This window comes from Molothrus aeneus, chromosome 7 (assembly GCF_037042795.1).
Source record: "Molothrus aeneus isolate 106 chromosome 7, BPBGC_Maene_1.0, whole genome shotgun sequence".
Lineage (NCBI taxonomy): Eukaryota > Metazoa > Chordata > Aves > Passeriformes > Icteridae > Molothrus > Molothrus aeneus.
Window position 1 is genome coordinate 31680752 of NC_089652.1, and position 17377 is coordinate 31698128.

At 39.1% G+C, this 17377-nt stretch overlaps 1 protein-coding gene across 1 annotated transcript in view; it reads right to left on the reverse strand.

The window, feature by feature from the left end:
- Positions 1-17377, reverse strand: part of NCKAP5 (NCK associated protein 5) — a 334186-nt gene that overhangs the window by 108620 nt on the left and 208189 nt on the right. Inside the window, exon 6 of the mRNA XM_066553937.1 lies at positions 8478-8627. Within this exon, the coding sequence (XP_066410034.1) occupies positions 8478-8627 (150 nt within the window). The remainder of the gene's footprint in view (positions 1-8477; positions 8628-17377) is intronic.

Here is a 17377-nt window from a genome sequence, read left to right on the forward strand (position 1 = left end):
GGCCATACTCAATACTCTGAACTATTTAGAGATTGCTGTTATGTCAGCCAGCTAAGTACCACAGAGCTTTCTGTGTGGTACACAGCTATAAGAAAAGTGCCATTGGACTGGAACTTGGAAAATCCCAGAAAACAATTAATTTGTAATATATGTAATTTCATTTGGCTGTAGTAAAATGAACATTAAATACTTATCTATGATCTCATTTGTTTCAATAAAATTTCCAGTTCTCAATATATTGTCTTGAGGATTCTACAGGATACCTATAATTTCTACAACTGCATGCACCAAAACTTAGGAAAAAAAAATCACCACTGTAGGTGAACTAAAGAATATGTTAAACAGCATCCTGACTGAAATATTAATGTGTAGTAAAAAAATTGCATATAAGACATCTGCATATATTGCATTTCCTCCCCCCTGCCAGATGTTGGATTCACTGTCCTGGAAAAGAGCATTTTATTATCATTCTGTCTTGAGAAGGAAGAAACCAGCAACAGCACAAGTTGCTCCTTTTCTACGTGACTTGTACCTCACTGGGATACACTGATGTGTGTGATGAGCACTGAAGCTCGGAAGTAGCTTTCATTAAAACTTGTTTACTGCATGAGCAGGGTAAAGGAGAAAAATCCTGATCCGCGGCAAAATTCACAGGTAGTTGATGGGGTATGACACAATGACAGGCTTAAAACAATTAAATGCTGGTCTAAGACACAGCAGAACAGGAATAAGAGTTGAAGCATACTCTGTTGAGCACTTGGTTGAATTAGCTTATTTCAATATATTACTGCTTTGTGGGTATGCCAGAGTACAAAACAGAGCTGATCTGGAAGCTTTTACCTTTTCAACAAGTGCTAAACCCTCAGAAGCTCTGCATGTTGTGACCCAAAACACTCAACTTCTGAACCACTGCCATGGTGTGTCATAGGAGATGCAATTCCAAATTCTTTTATTTTCCCTTAGACTCAATCAGAAAAGAAAACAATACTGTTTGTAACTCAGACTGAAATTCCCAGGAGGCACCACAGTTGATTTTAGAAAGCATTTTAAGGTTTTGTTGAACTGAATAGTGAGAAAAATGCAGATAAGCATGGCCTTCTCTTGGACCACGGAGACAATGACTTAATGGACAGTTATTTTTACACAGGCACTCTCCCATTTCGGGAGATGAACAGTGGATCAGAAATCTGTCTCTAATGATGGCAGGAAATGGTCACAGCAATGACAGAGTAAATCTGAACAGCTCCTCTAACATCCAGTGGGCTGAGCTATTTTCAACACCCCTGTTGTAAATTCATATCCCTACTAGATCATCTTGATTTTTCTATGCCAAAAGAGAAATTGCCATGAATTTCAACTGGCTTAGGGGAAAAAAAAATAAAGGGAGAGAGAAAAATAGAAAGATAAATATTTTACATGTCTGCAGGAAATACATCCTCTTCTCTTAAATACTCACCACATTCTAACTGAATTAAACTGTCTGCCCAGAAGAGGTTTCTATTAATCCTTATCCATATGAGGATATTATTTCCAGTAACATCCCAACAGATAACTCTGTGCCAACTGTGGAGCCTCACACCCCTGTGGGATGGCTGGAAAAGCCACAGTGGGAGATGTGAACTGGCAGGGGGGGAACAAACAAAAGCTGGGATGAGCTTTTGAGGACTTCAGCCAGAGCAGGTAGGACAGACAGCAGGAGGAAAGCACCCCAGGGCACAAAGGCAAGGAGAAACAGGTAGCAGCCATGAGATTTGCTTCCCAAAGACCAGCTGAGCCACTGAGGACCTACAGCAGATCAGCTCAAGCATCAACAGGCTACAGAAAACATTCAGCTTGATGGTACTCGTTCAGTTTTAATTTAAAATTTACTCAGTTATTGGAAAACTGCAACAGTTTGCCAATACTGTTATCTGGAAAGAGCTAGAATAAACTGGGCTGGTTTTGAAAGCAATGATGTGATTCTGTGCTGATTCACCACTGTGTAAGGTGGGAAATAAGACTTTCCCTGCCTCATTGTCTGATCCCTCGCTATAAAAAACCAAAAGAGTCCTTAGGCACAGTTCAGAAAACAAATTATAAAAGTTTCCTACTGAAAAGATTTAGAAGTCAAATCATCCAAATATTAGAATTAAGTAGGTTGGTCTTCAGTGACAAATCAGCATAATGGAACTAGTTGTGTGGATGGCCAAGGCATTGGGCTAAGAGGAGGCTTCTGGATGAATCAGATTAAACACATTGGCTGGAACAAGACAGGTTGCTGCAAAATTTTTAGAATGTTGCTACAAAATATTTCAAAGTTTCATGATTTTTCTATGCATCTAAGTCAAGTGATTCACATTTCCTATACTCCAGTGAATCAGCTGACTTTCAATAAACAAGAAGACTTTCCTCACAGATATTTTCAGAAACTCAGGCTCTTCGCCTCTGCATATGGTGTGTTTCTTTCATGGAAAAGAAAATAATTATTAGTTTTCTTCCCATTTTACCTTGCAGTACATGGAAAATCATTCAAATAAAAATAAAGAAGAGAAAAAAAATAATGAGCAAAATAAAAGCCAGCAGCATCCCATTCAAAGTTATCTTCTCCATCCACCCAGAGGAATTATGTAGTCCTGCCATATTTCTATTTTATAGTTCATAGTTCATTGCTATCATGTCTTTCTTCCTCTGCAGAGTAGTAAAAACATAATATCGGAAATACTTGACATACTTCCTCATTTGTTTAATGGTGATGATAAAAGGGAAATGACTCCTCTAATATATTTGAACACTTAGCTTATTATCCTGAGTGAGTTTTCTCCCAAAGCTCAATTTATTAAAACAAAACACATCTTTCTGTGATGAACTGTAAAGGGTAAGAGGGCAAAATTCTTTAATTAAAATTGGAGTGGTTTGATGATTCTACCCCAGCAGATACTGCTTCCACAGCAGCTTTGTTTACTGAAACCTTCATTGAGTCTCACTCACCCACAAGCAATGAGATTTTCACACATGAATTAGGCTTTTCATTCAATAACTCCAAGGTTACAATCTAATGCTACCCCAGTGGTTTGCTGAAAAACGCAAGGTTGGGAGCAGCCCTCAGTCAGTATTTTTGAGGCCAAAAGAACTCGTGCCCATTGCAGCTGGGGAAGCAGACACTTAGCAAACCAGGGAATCTCCTCTTTGTTGCCCATGCCATGTTGTTTATTTAATTTTGAATGCAAATATTGTGGTTTTAACAAGGTGTTAGCTGTGCTGTGTCCCAGTCACTTCATGAGCAGCCAAAAGCAAATCTTTCTAATCAAGTTGCGCTACTGCAGTTGCAGAGAAGGACATTCAAAAGAGCTGGAACATTTCACAGAGTCAGACACAGTTAATTCATACTGAATTACCCTCCCTGCATAAATGTCTGTGCAAATGACAGACTTTAATAAGCCTTCAAAGCTGACACAGTATTTATCACTGATTAAATTTTTAAAATCAAAGTAACTATAGCTTTTACAGACATGTTTAGATTAAGACTGACATTAATGCTGTAGATCAGTTTAAATCACTTTCAATTATGCAGGTGCTTGGTGCTTGTATTTCAGTCATTTGAGGCTAAATTGGGGCAGAGAACTCATGGTTCCATATTGGATAACAAAGCTTTGGGACACTCTTAGGGCCTTTACAGACACTGTCTGTCTAATACAGAATATTCTTAAAGCTTCCCTCTGTGGACTGTAACTGTGTAAATTGTTCTTGCTGGAAAAAAGAAATAGTAGACAATCTTGAAATGAAAATCCATACAACACCTAACATACCCAGGAGAGCAAATTAAGGCTTTGTGAAAAATCTCTAACTTGTATCTATGTGACTTTGGAAATATAATATTATTGTTTTACTGTAATTGAAAATGGTGAAAAAATCTGGAACTGCTGTATGGGGGTTGATGCATGTCCAGAATAAATTATACTTTTTGTGTATTTCTGGCTACAATTAAAAAAAATGCAATTCTTCTGGTGATGAAAGCAGAATTTTAAAAAGGAAACTCCACCACGGAGTTCATATGTTATTAACCATATTTCATTAATATTTCATTTTTTGCAGCTCTCCAGATACACAGAGAAGATATCAGAGAATGGTTTTTTTTCTTTGTAAGAGCTAGAAGGCATTTGATCATAACTACTGAAGTAAATTAAATGGCATTTCAAGAGCAGCCAACTAAAAATGCTGAAGGCATAAAGGAATTTTGATATCCAGGAAATCACAATTAATTTCAACTATGTAAAACGGGACACAAGATGGTGTGAACCATTTTTTATTTGTCATCTGTTCCATTTGATTAGAAACTTATGGTATTTATCAGTCAGTAAAGTGGAAATAGAATTTGCTGTAAATGATAAAGGATGCAAAAAAAATTACAGGCAAAAGGAGCAATGGGAGAATATGTGTAGATATCTCTTATCAAAGTATATGATAGCTTTCACTTGGGCTGGCTACAAAGATACTTTATTATACTGATTTGTACTATTCAGTGAGAAAATTTCTAGGATAAACAGCAGTTAATAAAACATAAAAGGTATTACTGAAATTTATTTGGCCATACAATTGACAGCAAAAAAAAGAAGACATTTTAAACACAACTCCCATGATATGGAAGCTATTTAAATAAAGTTTCCTGTGAAAATGAAGCCTTGTCCCTTTTCTTATTCTTAGATTTCCTGCTGCAGATCCAGCTGACCAGGATGATTACAGGTGTTTTCCCATCCACAGAAACTCCTGAAGGAAACCATCTCACATCTACAAGGTCAGTAGCCCAGGAAGGGCAGAAACAATTTCCTCTATGTATGGAACAGAAGTTATTTTCCCATACAGACATTCCAAACAAAAGAAACTAAATAATCTGTTATATTGCACATATATCTGGAGAAGCTGCCTATTTATCCCTGAGCTGGTGGATAGCCTTTCTCTTTTGGTACTTCATTCACTGGAAAATTAGCTCATATTTACCCAACTTTTTATGTAAGCAGTCAAGAGAAGGCATTAACCAGAACAAAAAATACCTGCTGGATGTAAACTTCTATAGAATTAAAACTTCACTTTTCCTTGGATGTGCACTGTCAAATACATTTATATACATGTGAATAAATGTAAATTTATATTATATGTGCCAAGCAACAGGCCAGTGAACACAGCTGAGGAGGAAGAGGATGAAATAATTCTACAATGCCCCGACAGACCAGCTTGTCATGTGCTACAGTTGAGGAACAAACAAACTAATAGGAAGAGATATCAAAAGCTTTCTTACCACTGATGATATTAATGAAATTACATTAATAGGCATTAATGGATTAGGTCACACACTCTGGCTATTACTTTTAACAGCTTCTGTTTATAGGCAGTGTTCAGATTCTGTAGGACAGATGGAGGACCAATTCTAGCAAGCACTTTATTAGCCCTTCTGATTTCATTAATTCAGTAACATCTAATAATGTAAAGTAAGATTAAGGATCCTGACACCCACAGCAGAAAAAACTAAAAAACAGTAATTTTTTGTTCCTTTCTAGATAGACTAATAAAATATTTAGAATAATTAGTCTGAAAATAGTAAAGAATTAGAACAGCTAATTGCATACAACTTTTAAAAAAGTCTCTTAATTAATAAACCCTACAGTCTTTGACACTACAATTTATATTCTTCAAGAGAAAAATACAGCAAAGATGCATAATGTTAAACAACACAGAGTTAACAACACTTTGTTTTGATTATATTGGATCACAATTAATGTTGGCCCTGGAGTTCATGCTTCTCCTTTGATAGCTCCTTACACTCCACGTGTAGATTAATCCCTGAGGTTTTGGCATTCTCTAACGTGTGGTTTTGAGCAAGGCACTGCATAGCACTGACACCAGTGAGGAGAGGTCTCCACTGCCCTCCCTGAACCAGGTCCTGCTTGTCCTTAGTGCTACATTCTCTCTCTGGGCAATTTGCCACAACTGAGAAGGGCTCTGGTCTCTGTCCCCCTGGGAGCTCTCAGGAACTCTGGGCCAGTCCCGAGTCGGCAGACACCGGGGGCAGGCCCGACATGGCTGGCACGGGGAGACACTCTCTGTGTGTGCCCCGAGGGTGCTGAGGGCACCTGGGCTGGGGGGAGACACTCTCTGTGTGTGCCCCGAGGGTGCTGAGGGCACCTGGGCTGGAGGGAGACACTCTCTGTGTGTGCCCCGAGGGTGCTGAGGGCACCTGGGCTGACAGCGGGGAGACACTCTCTGTGTGTGCCCCGAGGGTGCTGAGGGCACCTGGGGTGACAGCAGGGAGACACTCTCTGTGTGTGCCCCGAGGGTGCTGAGGGCACCTGGGCTGGCAGGGAGACACTCTCTGTGCCCCGAGGGTGCTGAGGGCACCTGGGCTGGGGGGAGACACTCTCTGTGTGTGCCCCGAGGGTGCTGAGGGCACCTGGGCTGGGGGGAGACACTCTCTGTGTGTGCCCCGAGGGTGCTGAGGGCACCTGGGCTGGGGGGAGACACTCTCTGTGTGTGCCCCGAGGGTGCTGAGGGCACCTGGGCTGACAGCAGGGAGACACTCTCTGTGCCCCGAGGGTGCTGAGGGCACCTGGGCTGGGCGCCTTTGCAGCACAAGAGACACCAGAGACAGCGGTAGAAGAGAAAGGGCCGACTCTTAGCAGGGGTTAATCCAAGGTTTTATTCCAGGAGTCCCAAAGGAGCTCCTGCACCTCAGGGGCCTCCTGCCCGGAGCCACGGGAGATGTGCCAAGGTCACATTTAAAGGGAGGTGGAAACCAAAAGTAGAGAACATTTTACCAACCAATGAGTGACCCTAATGGATGGGTACTTGGGGATGGACACATAGGACAGCGTATGGGGCAAGACTTGGGGGGCTGACCCCTGGCCTCTGGCTCATCACTCGATGACCTGGACAGAAACTTCTGGATGGAGGGGATGGGATGCTGAGTGATTGACAGAGAGCCAGGGTGGGGGTTTGGGGATGATCTCAGCAAGGGAGAGGGATAACACAGGTAAAGGGAGGGGGGTACAGTCTGGGATAAACCATTTGGGAAAAATATGGGGATACAAAACAAAACTACTTCAAAGTATTACAAAGTATAAAAACTCATTGCAACAGGCTGTGACATTATTGAACACCTCCCTACCAACTGAGGACATAAAGAACTGCAAATGTCATGCAGACTGGTTAAGGATGAGGTAAAGCAAAGAGAAATCATGCATGTTTTGGAAATAAAAGACAACAAGGAACCTACAGGCATTCTTCATCAACAGATAAAGCAAGACTATATTAAACTGTACACTTTTTTTAGAATTTTACTGTATTAAACACTTAGTAGCATGTGGTTTTTATCCCCAGGGCAAAATTAGAGTTATTTAATATTACATGTGTTTCTTTCACAAACAGTCTAAGCCTTTAAAGTAAAATTAAAGAAACTGCGTACACCTTTGAGATTTCAGATCCTGTATTTAGATGCAAACAGGACTGGTTGTGACTGTTCATATTTTACTTTTAACAAAGTCCTCAAGAACAAAAAACCCAGAGTCCTAATCTATCAGTAGTACAACTCAACCCAGAAATTATCATGTGAAAGGGCCTTCACACTTAAACAAAAATATATAGGGATAGTGATGAATCTATTGTCTACCAACAGCTTACACAGGCAAAATGTCACACAGATCATTCTAAGGCATTCATGTACCCATACCTATAATGCTACATAAATGCTTGAACAGAAGAGAAAGGAGGAAACACTAGAATGGTGAAAAATGCACTTTTTAGTAGTTAAAAATTAGATTTAAATATGCAATCTTATTTTTTCATAGACATTGAAGCTCATGCTTCTATCAAGAAGCACAAAATAAGTTCATGTATATTGTGGTCAAAGTTTTACCTGCACCTTGTCCATGGCTGCCTTAGAAAACTTTGAAACTTCTCCTCTACTTAGAAGCTACCACAAGCTGCAATATTTTGAAGATCCTAATTTTCCAGAAATGCACTCAAAATGTAGAGTGTGCAGTTCTCCATGAGATCTACAAGGAAATAGATTTTCCACAGACTGGCAGTAAAAAGGCCTGAGCTCTCCCAAGCAAGCAGTCCAGCAATTAAAAATTGAGCAATAAACTACAATGGAGCAAAAATAGTTTTATGACAGTTGTTAAACCACCTATATTAGTCTTGCAATATTAATAATTGAAACAAAACGAGTAAAAGCAATTTTTCTTATTAAATGGTCTCAAAGGAATTAAAATAATGTATTAAGTTCCTTTTAAAGATATGTGATGCTCAGCATTAGAGAAGGATCCTTTTAGTGGTTCTAAGCTTCCTGTTCACCCTTGGTAAATGAATTGTGAAAAAAATACCCCATAACACGAAATCAGGTGAACTGTGAAAGATTAGATTAATACTACAGGGTGATTCAGTGCCAATAAATGAATGAGGCAGGGGGAAGGGTGGTCTTTTATGTGTGAAACTCTTGTGCTTCTTACCTCCAGAGCTTTCAAACGCTCCAAGAGCAATTTTGTTTTTTCCTTTTCCTCCTCAGTGCTGCTGCTTTCACTTCTTGAATCTTCATCTGCCTGTGTGCGAATTTTTTCCATGCCTTCTTTACATCTCCTACTGTCTTCTGACAGCTTTTCCTGCAAAGATTTTTTTAAAATGTCATTACTCACAGGTGCAAATGAAGTTAACTATGCAAATATCTCCAATCCTCCCTTGTATATGAATGAAAAAAAGACAGAGGAAGTTGCTAGTGACATGATTAAAGTGCTAAATAAGTGGAGTCATGAAGGCTCCGTGACACATGCTATGCCAATTCTGCAAGTGTATGCACAACTTAACTGCTACTTCTACTTCAGATTTTTAAAACTCAGAACTGTCATTTCTTTAATAACTTCCATTTTCTTCTTTAAAAGTTGCAATGAACACTGAACATACCAGCTTTCAGTGGCAGCTTTTTGCCACTGAAAGATAAAGCAGTTTATTGAGGGAAAGCTAACATATGTTCACGCCTAATGTCTTTCACCTTTCTTCATCTAGAGCTAATATTTGAATTATTAAATAATGGGCTGAGAATCAAGCTGCTACCAGATGAATACTGATTTAAGATCTGCTCTAACACATAACTGGAGAGAATGAGACTGACAACAAAACTTTCAGAAGTGTCCCAGTCTATTTCCAGTCAATTAGCCTGAGTTCTTACCAGCTGCAGCTGCTGAGAGGCTGCTGAGTTTTACCAGAGCTGCGTTTTACCAGAGCTCTCTAGAATTCATAGGATTGAACAGTGAATCCTGCTTAACTCCAATAATTATCTGTCCAAGCTCTCTGTCCACAGAGAGAGTGAGACAGAGAAAGAAAACACCAAGACTACAAGCAGACAATGTAAAACATTGTCCAAAATGACAATGCAAGCATAAGGGGAAAAAGAGAACTCCACAGATGTTGAGAGTGACCCATCATCAGAGTACAGCACAGGAGGGACTGGCTCTACCTTGCAAACCACCTTCTCTACCTGCATGAGCAGATGCAGACTGACAACTCATGAGCAGCTTGAGAATGGAAAGTGTGAGGTAAATCAACATTAAATACCGGGTGTCAGAACAAATCTAGAGAATTCCTTCAATGAGCATCTAGTCTTTGTGTGCCTTTCTGATAATTATGTACAAAAGCTCAGACATTCATGATCTTTGAGTGACCCCAGAACTGAGATGCTTTGCCCATAAATACTACACAACATGCACTCTGTCCAAGCATAAAAGTGTGCATCTTCATGAAGAACTGATCCTGCTTGAATAATGTGCAAATACAACTGTTTGAGAGTTAATAGCAAAGCATTGTCTTAACTAAACCCCATATAGGTAAATGAATTAAAAATCAGCAGTCTGGATCAAATTCACAACAATGTCTTTTTAAAATATTAACTAGCTTAGAAATTGACTATTACTATGTTAAAACTTTAATCAAGAATTAGTTTTATATGCTATGGGCTTAATTAATAAACACCCTTACACAAACCATGTGTAAATATCTCATGCTGAGCGCCAAAACATAAATGTCAGAGAGTCATTCCATCAGGTTTCCAACATTACTGCTACCCTGATCACAAAGGAATCATAAATATAGTACTTGGGCTTTGATTTTTTGCTCTTGCTACCCACTGATGCAACAATCAAGTATCTGTAAAAGAGCCATTAAACCATTTTTGCTTCAAGTTGCCCTAAGGAGTGCATTGAGATAAAACACTTCAGTGAACTCAGGGGAAAGAAATGACAAAGGTATATATCTCTGATGCAATTCAAATACAAACTATTATTTTTAGGAGGGGATGTGACATGAATCAGATGTGGCTAACAATAGAAGAAAACATAAACATATGCACAGGGTCACATTTCCTGCACAAACTCAGGGCAGCAATTTCAAAGGACAAGTAGAAGAAAGCACTGGTTATGACATTTCATTACAGAAAGTGGAGTAATGCAGCTTCTAGAGTAAATCTCAGCCACACAAAAAAGTAACCTGGTCATCTTCTAATTACAAAATTAGATGAACTTTGCACACTAGTGGCATAATCAGAACACACATCCTATTTCACTCTGATGTGCACTTGAATACCTCATGACGCTTACTGCTGTTACCCCTGCCTGGGTGTTGAAGTACAGCTCACATAGTTCCAAAAGTACTTTAATACTGAGCAATAATAAATGAGTTCCAGCATTTCAGCCATGGAAAAGGTGCAGAACAGAGGAAAAATCTCTAACCTTAGAAACTGTGCTTAAACCATGTGCTGAGGGGTCTGCCCCATCACATTCACCAGTTCCACCTGGGTGATGTCCAGTGAGGGCAGAGTGGAAAATCCACACTCCAGAAAGCAAGCAGGGATTTGTAAAGCACCCTTTGTGCTAAAAGTCAAATCCCTAAAGTGACAAAGGCTTTTGGAACGACAGAAACCTCTTGAGTGTGCAAAATCTGTTAGTATCAAAGGAGCTGAGTGCTGGGGGAGGAAATGTGCATCTCCTGGGGGATGTGGGACAAATCCTACAGAGGGCTCTGGAGTGGGCATGCTGAAGGCAGCAAACAATGGGGTAAAGCAGCTTACTCCTTTTTTCCCTGAAGTCCTACACTTCTTGTGTTATCTCAAATAAAGAGCCTCTTTTGCCACTCCTGAGCAGTCTCTGCTCATGCCTCACATATTGCACAGTCACAGGCAGGCTGTGTTCAAACTGAATAACAAAATCCTCCCCAGGTGCAAAGCCCAGCAAAGGCAGAGTAAGTGCTGTCCTGCTGATCAGTGCAGTTTAATTTCTGGGAAAAGGTAACAGTTGGAAATGGTGTTCTGGAAGTAAAACAGCTTAGGGGGAAAAAAAAAAAAAGAGGAAGAAAAAGCAATAACTCCACTCTGGGTCTCCCCAGACCAATGAGTTTAAGATACATGTCTGTACCATGAGAGGATGCAAACACAGCAGCCTGATGAGAATTCTGCAGTAAAGGCTCATCTACTTCTCTAATGCTCTGTGTCAACAAAGAGAAAATAAAAATATTAAAAATTCAAATCTTACTGAAACTAGGATTATGCTGCTCACTGTAGACCCTTTCCCACAGAAATTAATGAGAAACTTACAATGGAGTCCCATATTGTGTAAGCTTCTCAGGCTGGTTTAAACTGCCATTGCTCTGCTGAAACCAACAGCATTTTGCAAATCATGCCCTGACCATTATTTCTAAGTATTCAGTTTGCTCCATAAATCAAACAAGCAGTCCAGTGATGATGAACCCTTTGATGAAACACCATGGGCCCCATGGCCCATAGAAAACAAGGGATGGAAGCAGTCCCTGCAGCCCAGGAATGGCAACCATCATCCAGGATCAATGGAAAGATATAAATCACTAAAGACATTGATCTATGAAGCTGGACAATGCAGTGGCCTGACTGAGACTTATCAGAAAGCTGGATTTCAGTTAGCTGAACTAGGAAAGAGCAGTACAATATTCCCTCTTTCCACTAAGAAATAAAGTAAGAACAATAAATTAAGACAGCAGGAAATCCACCTGAAATTACAAATGATAATTTACTGGAAACTGTGGAATGTAAAGCCAATTTTCTCTCTTCTCTCTTCCATCTACCTTTCAGAATATTGAACAAGAAAGTGTTTCCACTGTTGATTAACAGGGAGCAACTACAGTGATGGAAAAGATCATAGAGAAGCTTTCAGAAGATAAGAGAACAAACTGCCTGTTTCAGAAATTACCTCTTTCTTCATCCCAAGAAAGGCAAAAGGCTGCTAACCCTAACAATTAGTCATTGGGATGGCTTTCCTCTGAGAACTGTCACCTTTTCAAGGAAGACAGAAGCGTTGAAGGGATACTTAGCCAGCTATTTCTTAACTATTATTTCAGAAATTATGTACTACCAATAAAATTGGTACTACCAATAAAATTTCTTTAAAACTAGAAGTTTTATTGGTAGTACCACCAGCCCTTTCTTCTTTCTAAGATGCTTTCTAGGAATAACACTACACACATGGAAAAAGGAGAGGAAAAAAAGAGAGCTCACTTAAAAATATTTCAAATTGCAGCTATAAAATTTCAAACCAAGAAGAGTAAACGTCAGAAGACACAAAGAAAAAAAATGCAGCTGGGAAAGATTATTCTAGAATTTCTTTTTTATGGTGAAAACTATGATTAGGCACTGGACAAGTGGCTATAATAATACAAGATAGCATAATCTAATAATGATATAACTGGATCTGGGATCTAGAGCACTGATTATAAACAAGTACTCTTTCACAAGCACACGTGTCAGAAATCTGATTGAATCAAACAAGAATTAAAAAAGATCAACGTCTTTGAAATGCTGATTTTCCTAGTGAGTATTGGATGACATGAATTGCTTGTCTGGAAAGTGATAAGTAATAATTAGAAATGACATCTTTGCTTGTAGAAGCTAAAGATCATTTTCATGTGCTAAGCACAGGTCCTTCAGAGAAGTGAATTTTTTCAGATGCAATTCAGTAAGCATCTCTCAGATACAAAGGATCTCTATTTCAATTTTGGGTGTCAGATTGTGATGCCTGAGTGGGATCTTTTCTGAATTCCTTTTAATTCTTCAACTCTGAAATTTATTAGAGACAAAGGCTTTACAATGGTAGCAAATTCAAGTTCTTCTGAGAGTCATGCCTGCAATTTTCCAAAACCACACTTTAATCACACATTAATCGACCAAGAATAAAATATATGTAGGATATGATATATAATTAAATAGTGCTTATGATTGCGCATATCTAATTAACTGAGGAAAAAACCCAAAAATATTCACAATGTAGCTGTTCTTATAGAGAGGCAGTGGTAACAGGCATCCAGGAATCCAGTCTATGTGGAACCCAAACTATGCTGATAACACCTCAAAACACTTTTGTGCTTTCTGTGGCGTGCCCAGAGCTTCCACAGGACCTTCTAAATAAGATATTTTCTGAACAGATATCTTAGATTTCAGGGACTGAATGTGGTGATCTGAGTACACTACACCACACTCTAACACTTTCTACAATCAAGGCAGACTCCCTCCAAACCCAAACTGCAATTTACAATCCACACACAGAATTGTTTGTGTTTGCACTGCTTTTGGCTGGGGTACAGATCTTTTTTCTCACAGTAGCTGCTATGTGCTTTGGATTTGTGCTGCAAACAGTGTTGACAACACCGAGATATTTCATTACTGCTGAGCAGTGCCTACATTACATGGACCCAAGGGCTTTTGTGCTCCTTGCCCCATCAGTGAGGGGCTGGGGGGGCACAGGGAGTTGGGAGGGGACACAGCAGGGACAGCTGACCCCAGGTGACCCAAGGGATGTCCCAGAGCATATGGCATCCTGCTCAGCAATACAGAGGGGCAAGGCTGGCCGGGCTCCACTGCTCAGGGACTGCTGGACACCAGGGAGTGAACAGTTGTTTACATTTGCATCACTTCTCTTTCTCGGGGTTTATTTCTCTTTGATATTTTCCTTTCCATTACAATTTGTTGCTGTTGTTGTTTTAACATTTCCATTATAAACTATTATTTTCTCAACCCATGAGCAGTGGCAGAGCAGTGTCCAGGAGCTCCTTTGTTCCTGGTTCCTTCTCAAAATGAAAAGCTTCAGTAGATTAGCAAAGTTATGAGCAGGAAAAAAGAACATTTCTAAGAAGCTGTTCCTTCTTCTTCTATCTAGATAAGGTAATAGGAGAATAATATTCAGCATGATTTTTCATGCAGATATATGAGCTGTCTCACTTTCACCCTCCTGATTTTCTTCTCCACATCCTGCTGGAGTGGGGTGTGGGGTTTGGTTTCCAGTTGCAGTCAAACCACAACAGTGTATTTATAAAGTGTGAACAGTTTTCCTTGCAAGACCATTCTATAGTCTTGATGCATTCTCAGATGATGTCTTTTCAGCACTGTTTCCAGTGCAGACCTCCTAGTGCTCAACACCATTCACTGTGAGCACTATAAAATAAGAATTTCTAGACTGTTGATGAAGATAAAAGCTGTAGATGAGGGTTTATTTGTACTTTCATTAAAAAAGCAGCCTCAAGCTATGCACAAATAGCTCAGTCTGACTGCACAAGCTGAAAAAAGGCAGAAATTGCTCCAAGCACTACAGACTTAACATTCCAACAAGTTTAAATTTGTTTTCCAGTGTCACCTTGTTCCTCTTTCTTCCCCACCATGGCCTCTTTTTCCTAAATATATCCTTTGAAAATTCACAGTATCTTCTGATATGCTTTATAACCATTTTCATTTAGCAAAACCTGAGATGTGTAAAAAACATATGCTAACTCTAAGGTGAAGTAAGTGTGTGCTGAAGGACTCTCAGTATAGGAATAACCAGAGATATCTCTGTGATCTGAATACATTTTTAAAATATGCAACTTAAAAAAATTTTTCTTTACTTCCTGATGGGAATCCAATGAAACACAATAACCTGGGCCTGAAAAAAACACAAACTAAATCAGAACTGAGCAAACAAAATACAATGTGAAAAAAAAAAAACAAATGCAACTAAAATTTTATGCAATTGGAATTATCTTTGAGTATAAGGCTACAAATATGACTTTTGCTTTACCTTCCTTGCTTTTATCTATATATTCAGCTGTTTTCTCTTGCTTTCTTTTCTCCCAGTGGAAGGAGAAACTAAAATATAGCTTTGCTTTAGACAGCACATCAGTAAGTGTAATAATAATATATTTTTGTTTAGCTAACAGCTTTTGTTCAGAACAAGCTGACCAAAATTGAAGGAAAACAAAGGAATGCAACATATCACAAAAGTTTACAGAAACATCCCAAATAGTTCATGATTTAACATTACCCTTGTCAGAAAAACATATTAGATTCTTCTTTTTCATCTCTGGATTTCACTTCCAAAGTAAGCAGAGCGAGCAGCAGTGTTGCCTAGATTAAACACTTGTGATGGATAAGAGGAGCAAGTTCATACTTTATGTTCCTGATATGTGCCTCCCTCCACCCCTGTATCAATCTAACTGTTCTCCACATTATTCTCCACTCAGAACACTCCCCACCAGTACAAGCTATCATCCCTGCTGAACAGCTCTGCAGCAGCATTAATAAATTTCCCAATGATGCTTTTATTGGCCGCTCCATGCATCAAAAACATATTTGTTTTGAAAAATTTCAGATTGCAAAGGAGTGTAAGAGCAGAAAACCTTCAGAGTGCACTTGAGGATGAAGTGTTCTCCTCAGATCAGCAGGAGAAGATGGAATTTCTTGTCCCCAGGTCCCAGTGCCAGCTCCTGTCCTTAGAGAATGGATATTGCCGTCCCCAAGAGCCACCTCTGGCACTGCCAGAGCAGGAATCAGGACTGAAACCCCAGGCCAGGTTTCAGGCTCAGCAGGGGCAGGGCAGTGTCCAGGAGCTCCTGTGCTCCTGGTTCCTGCTCAAAATGGAAACCTTCAGTTACACTGATTAGCAAAGTCACCAGCAGGGAAAAAAGAACCTTTCTAAGCAGCTGCTCCTTCTTCATATATCTAGATAAGGTAATAAGAGAATAAATCATATTCAGTGTGATTTTTCACGCAGATATTCTCTTAGAAATTGGTTCATTATACTATCACACTTAAAGTAATAATCTTTCCTTCCAGGAAAGCTATATGTACCATTTAATCTTTTGTGAAGGGGTTTGTGGGTATTATAGTAACTACACTTGACTAAAGCTACGGTATTAAAATACCTTCCTTTGACTGAACTAGAAATAAGCCAAACTATTCTGAAATTCAAATTCAGTAAATTTTATGTAACAGCAATTCAGGCAAAAAAAAAAATTCCTCTGGATTTAAGTTGCTAGAAATAAGCCAATTTTCCTTCCATGGTATTTTGGAATGAGATCAGTGTATTAGCTGACTAGTTCTCACCATAAGCACAATTGCAGAAACTGACCTAAGAAGCTGTGGGATTAGGAAGAAAAAACCTGGTATATTATTCCATTACCAGATAATTTTTTTGGTAAGTGCCAGGGAACAGTTTTATGTCTCCCAGCCGTGTAAGGAAAACTTCTGAAAGAAAATCAGAATTCATCTTCATGCAAAAACAAGATGTAGGAAGAATCATTGCATATTAGATCAAAACTTCAACTTTTCAAGTACATTACTGGAATTCAGATTAACTATCTTAACTTTTCCCAATCAGAAGAACACTTTCTTTCCAAAATAAATTTATTGGTGTACTGCTAAGTGAGTGCTTTTGTTAAAATAATTTTCAAAGACAGAATGATTGTGAATTCAGCATAATCATCCTTTTTTTGTCTTAGAAAATAAGCAAAATTTTAGATTTTTTTTCAACTTTTTAAAAATTCATAACTAGTGCTGCTTTCTGCTGGTTGGAAAATATCAAGGAAATAATGTCAAAATGCAGAATGAACAGTGTCTTCCCCCCTACATGGGGAAGTAGGGAGAGAGCAATCCACTTGACCATATATAAATTCATTCATTTGGGGAAAGTGAAACATTCATGTTCAGGCAATGGGTGACTTTTGTGGATTCATTCCCAAAGTCAGAAGCAGAAGTGAGATACAGCAAAAGATAGAAACACTATATAGAAGAGGGAAATGTAAACTAGAATTATAGTCAGTATAATCCAATATAGTACCATCAAATCAGTCAATCTTGGCCTCTTGATGCTGTAGATATCTAGAGGATGTGTGATGGATTAAAGTGGTAGCATAATGGCACCTGTGCACTGTGAAAATGTAGATCTGTATCTGGAGACCTCATCTGTCCTTCACCAGACTTGGTACCTCAAGGACTGGCAATGCATTATCAACTCCTGATGGCAAGAAAGGTGGCCAGGCAAAAGCTGTGGGTGATGGGATATAATCAAATATGTGGATAACTCTCGTGTCA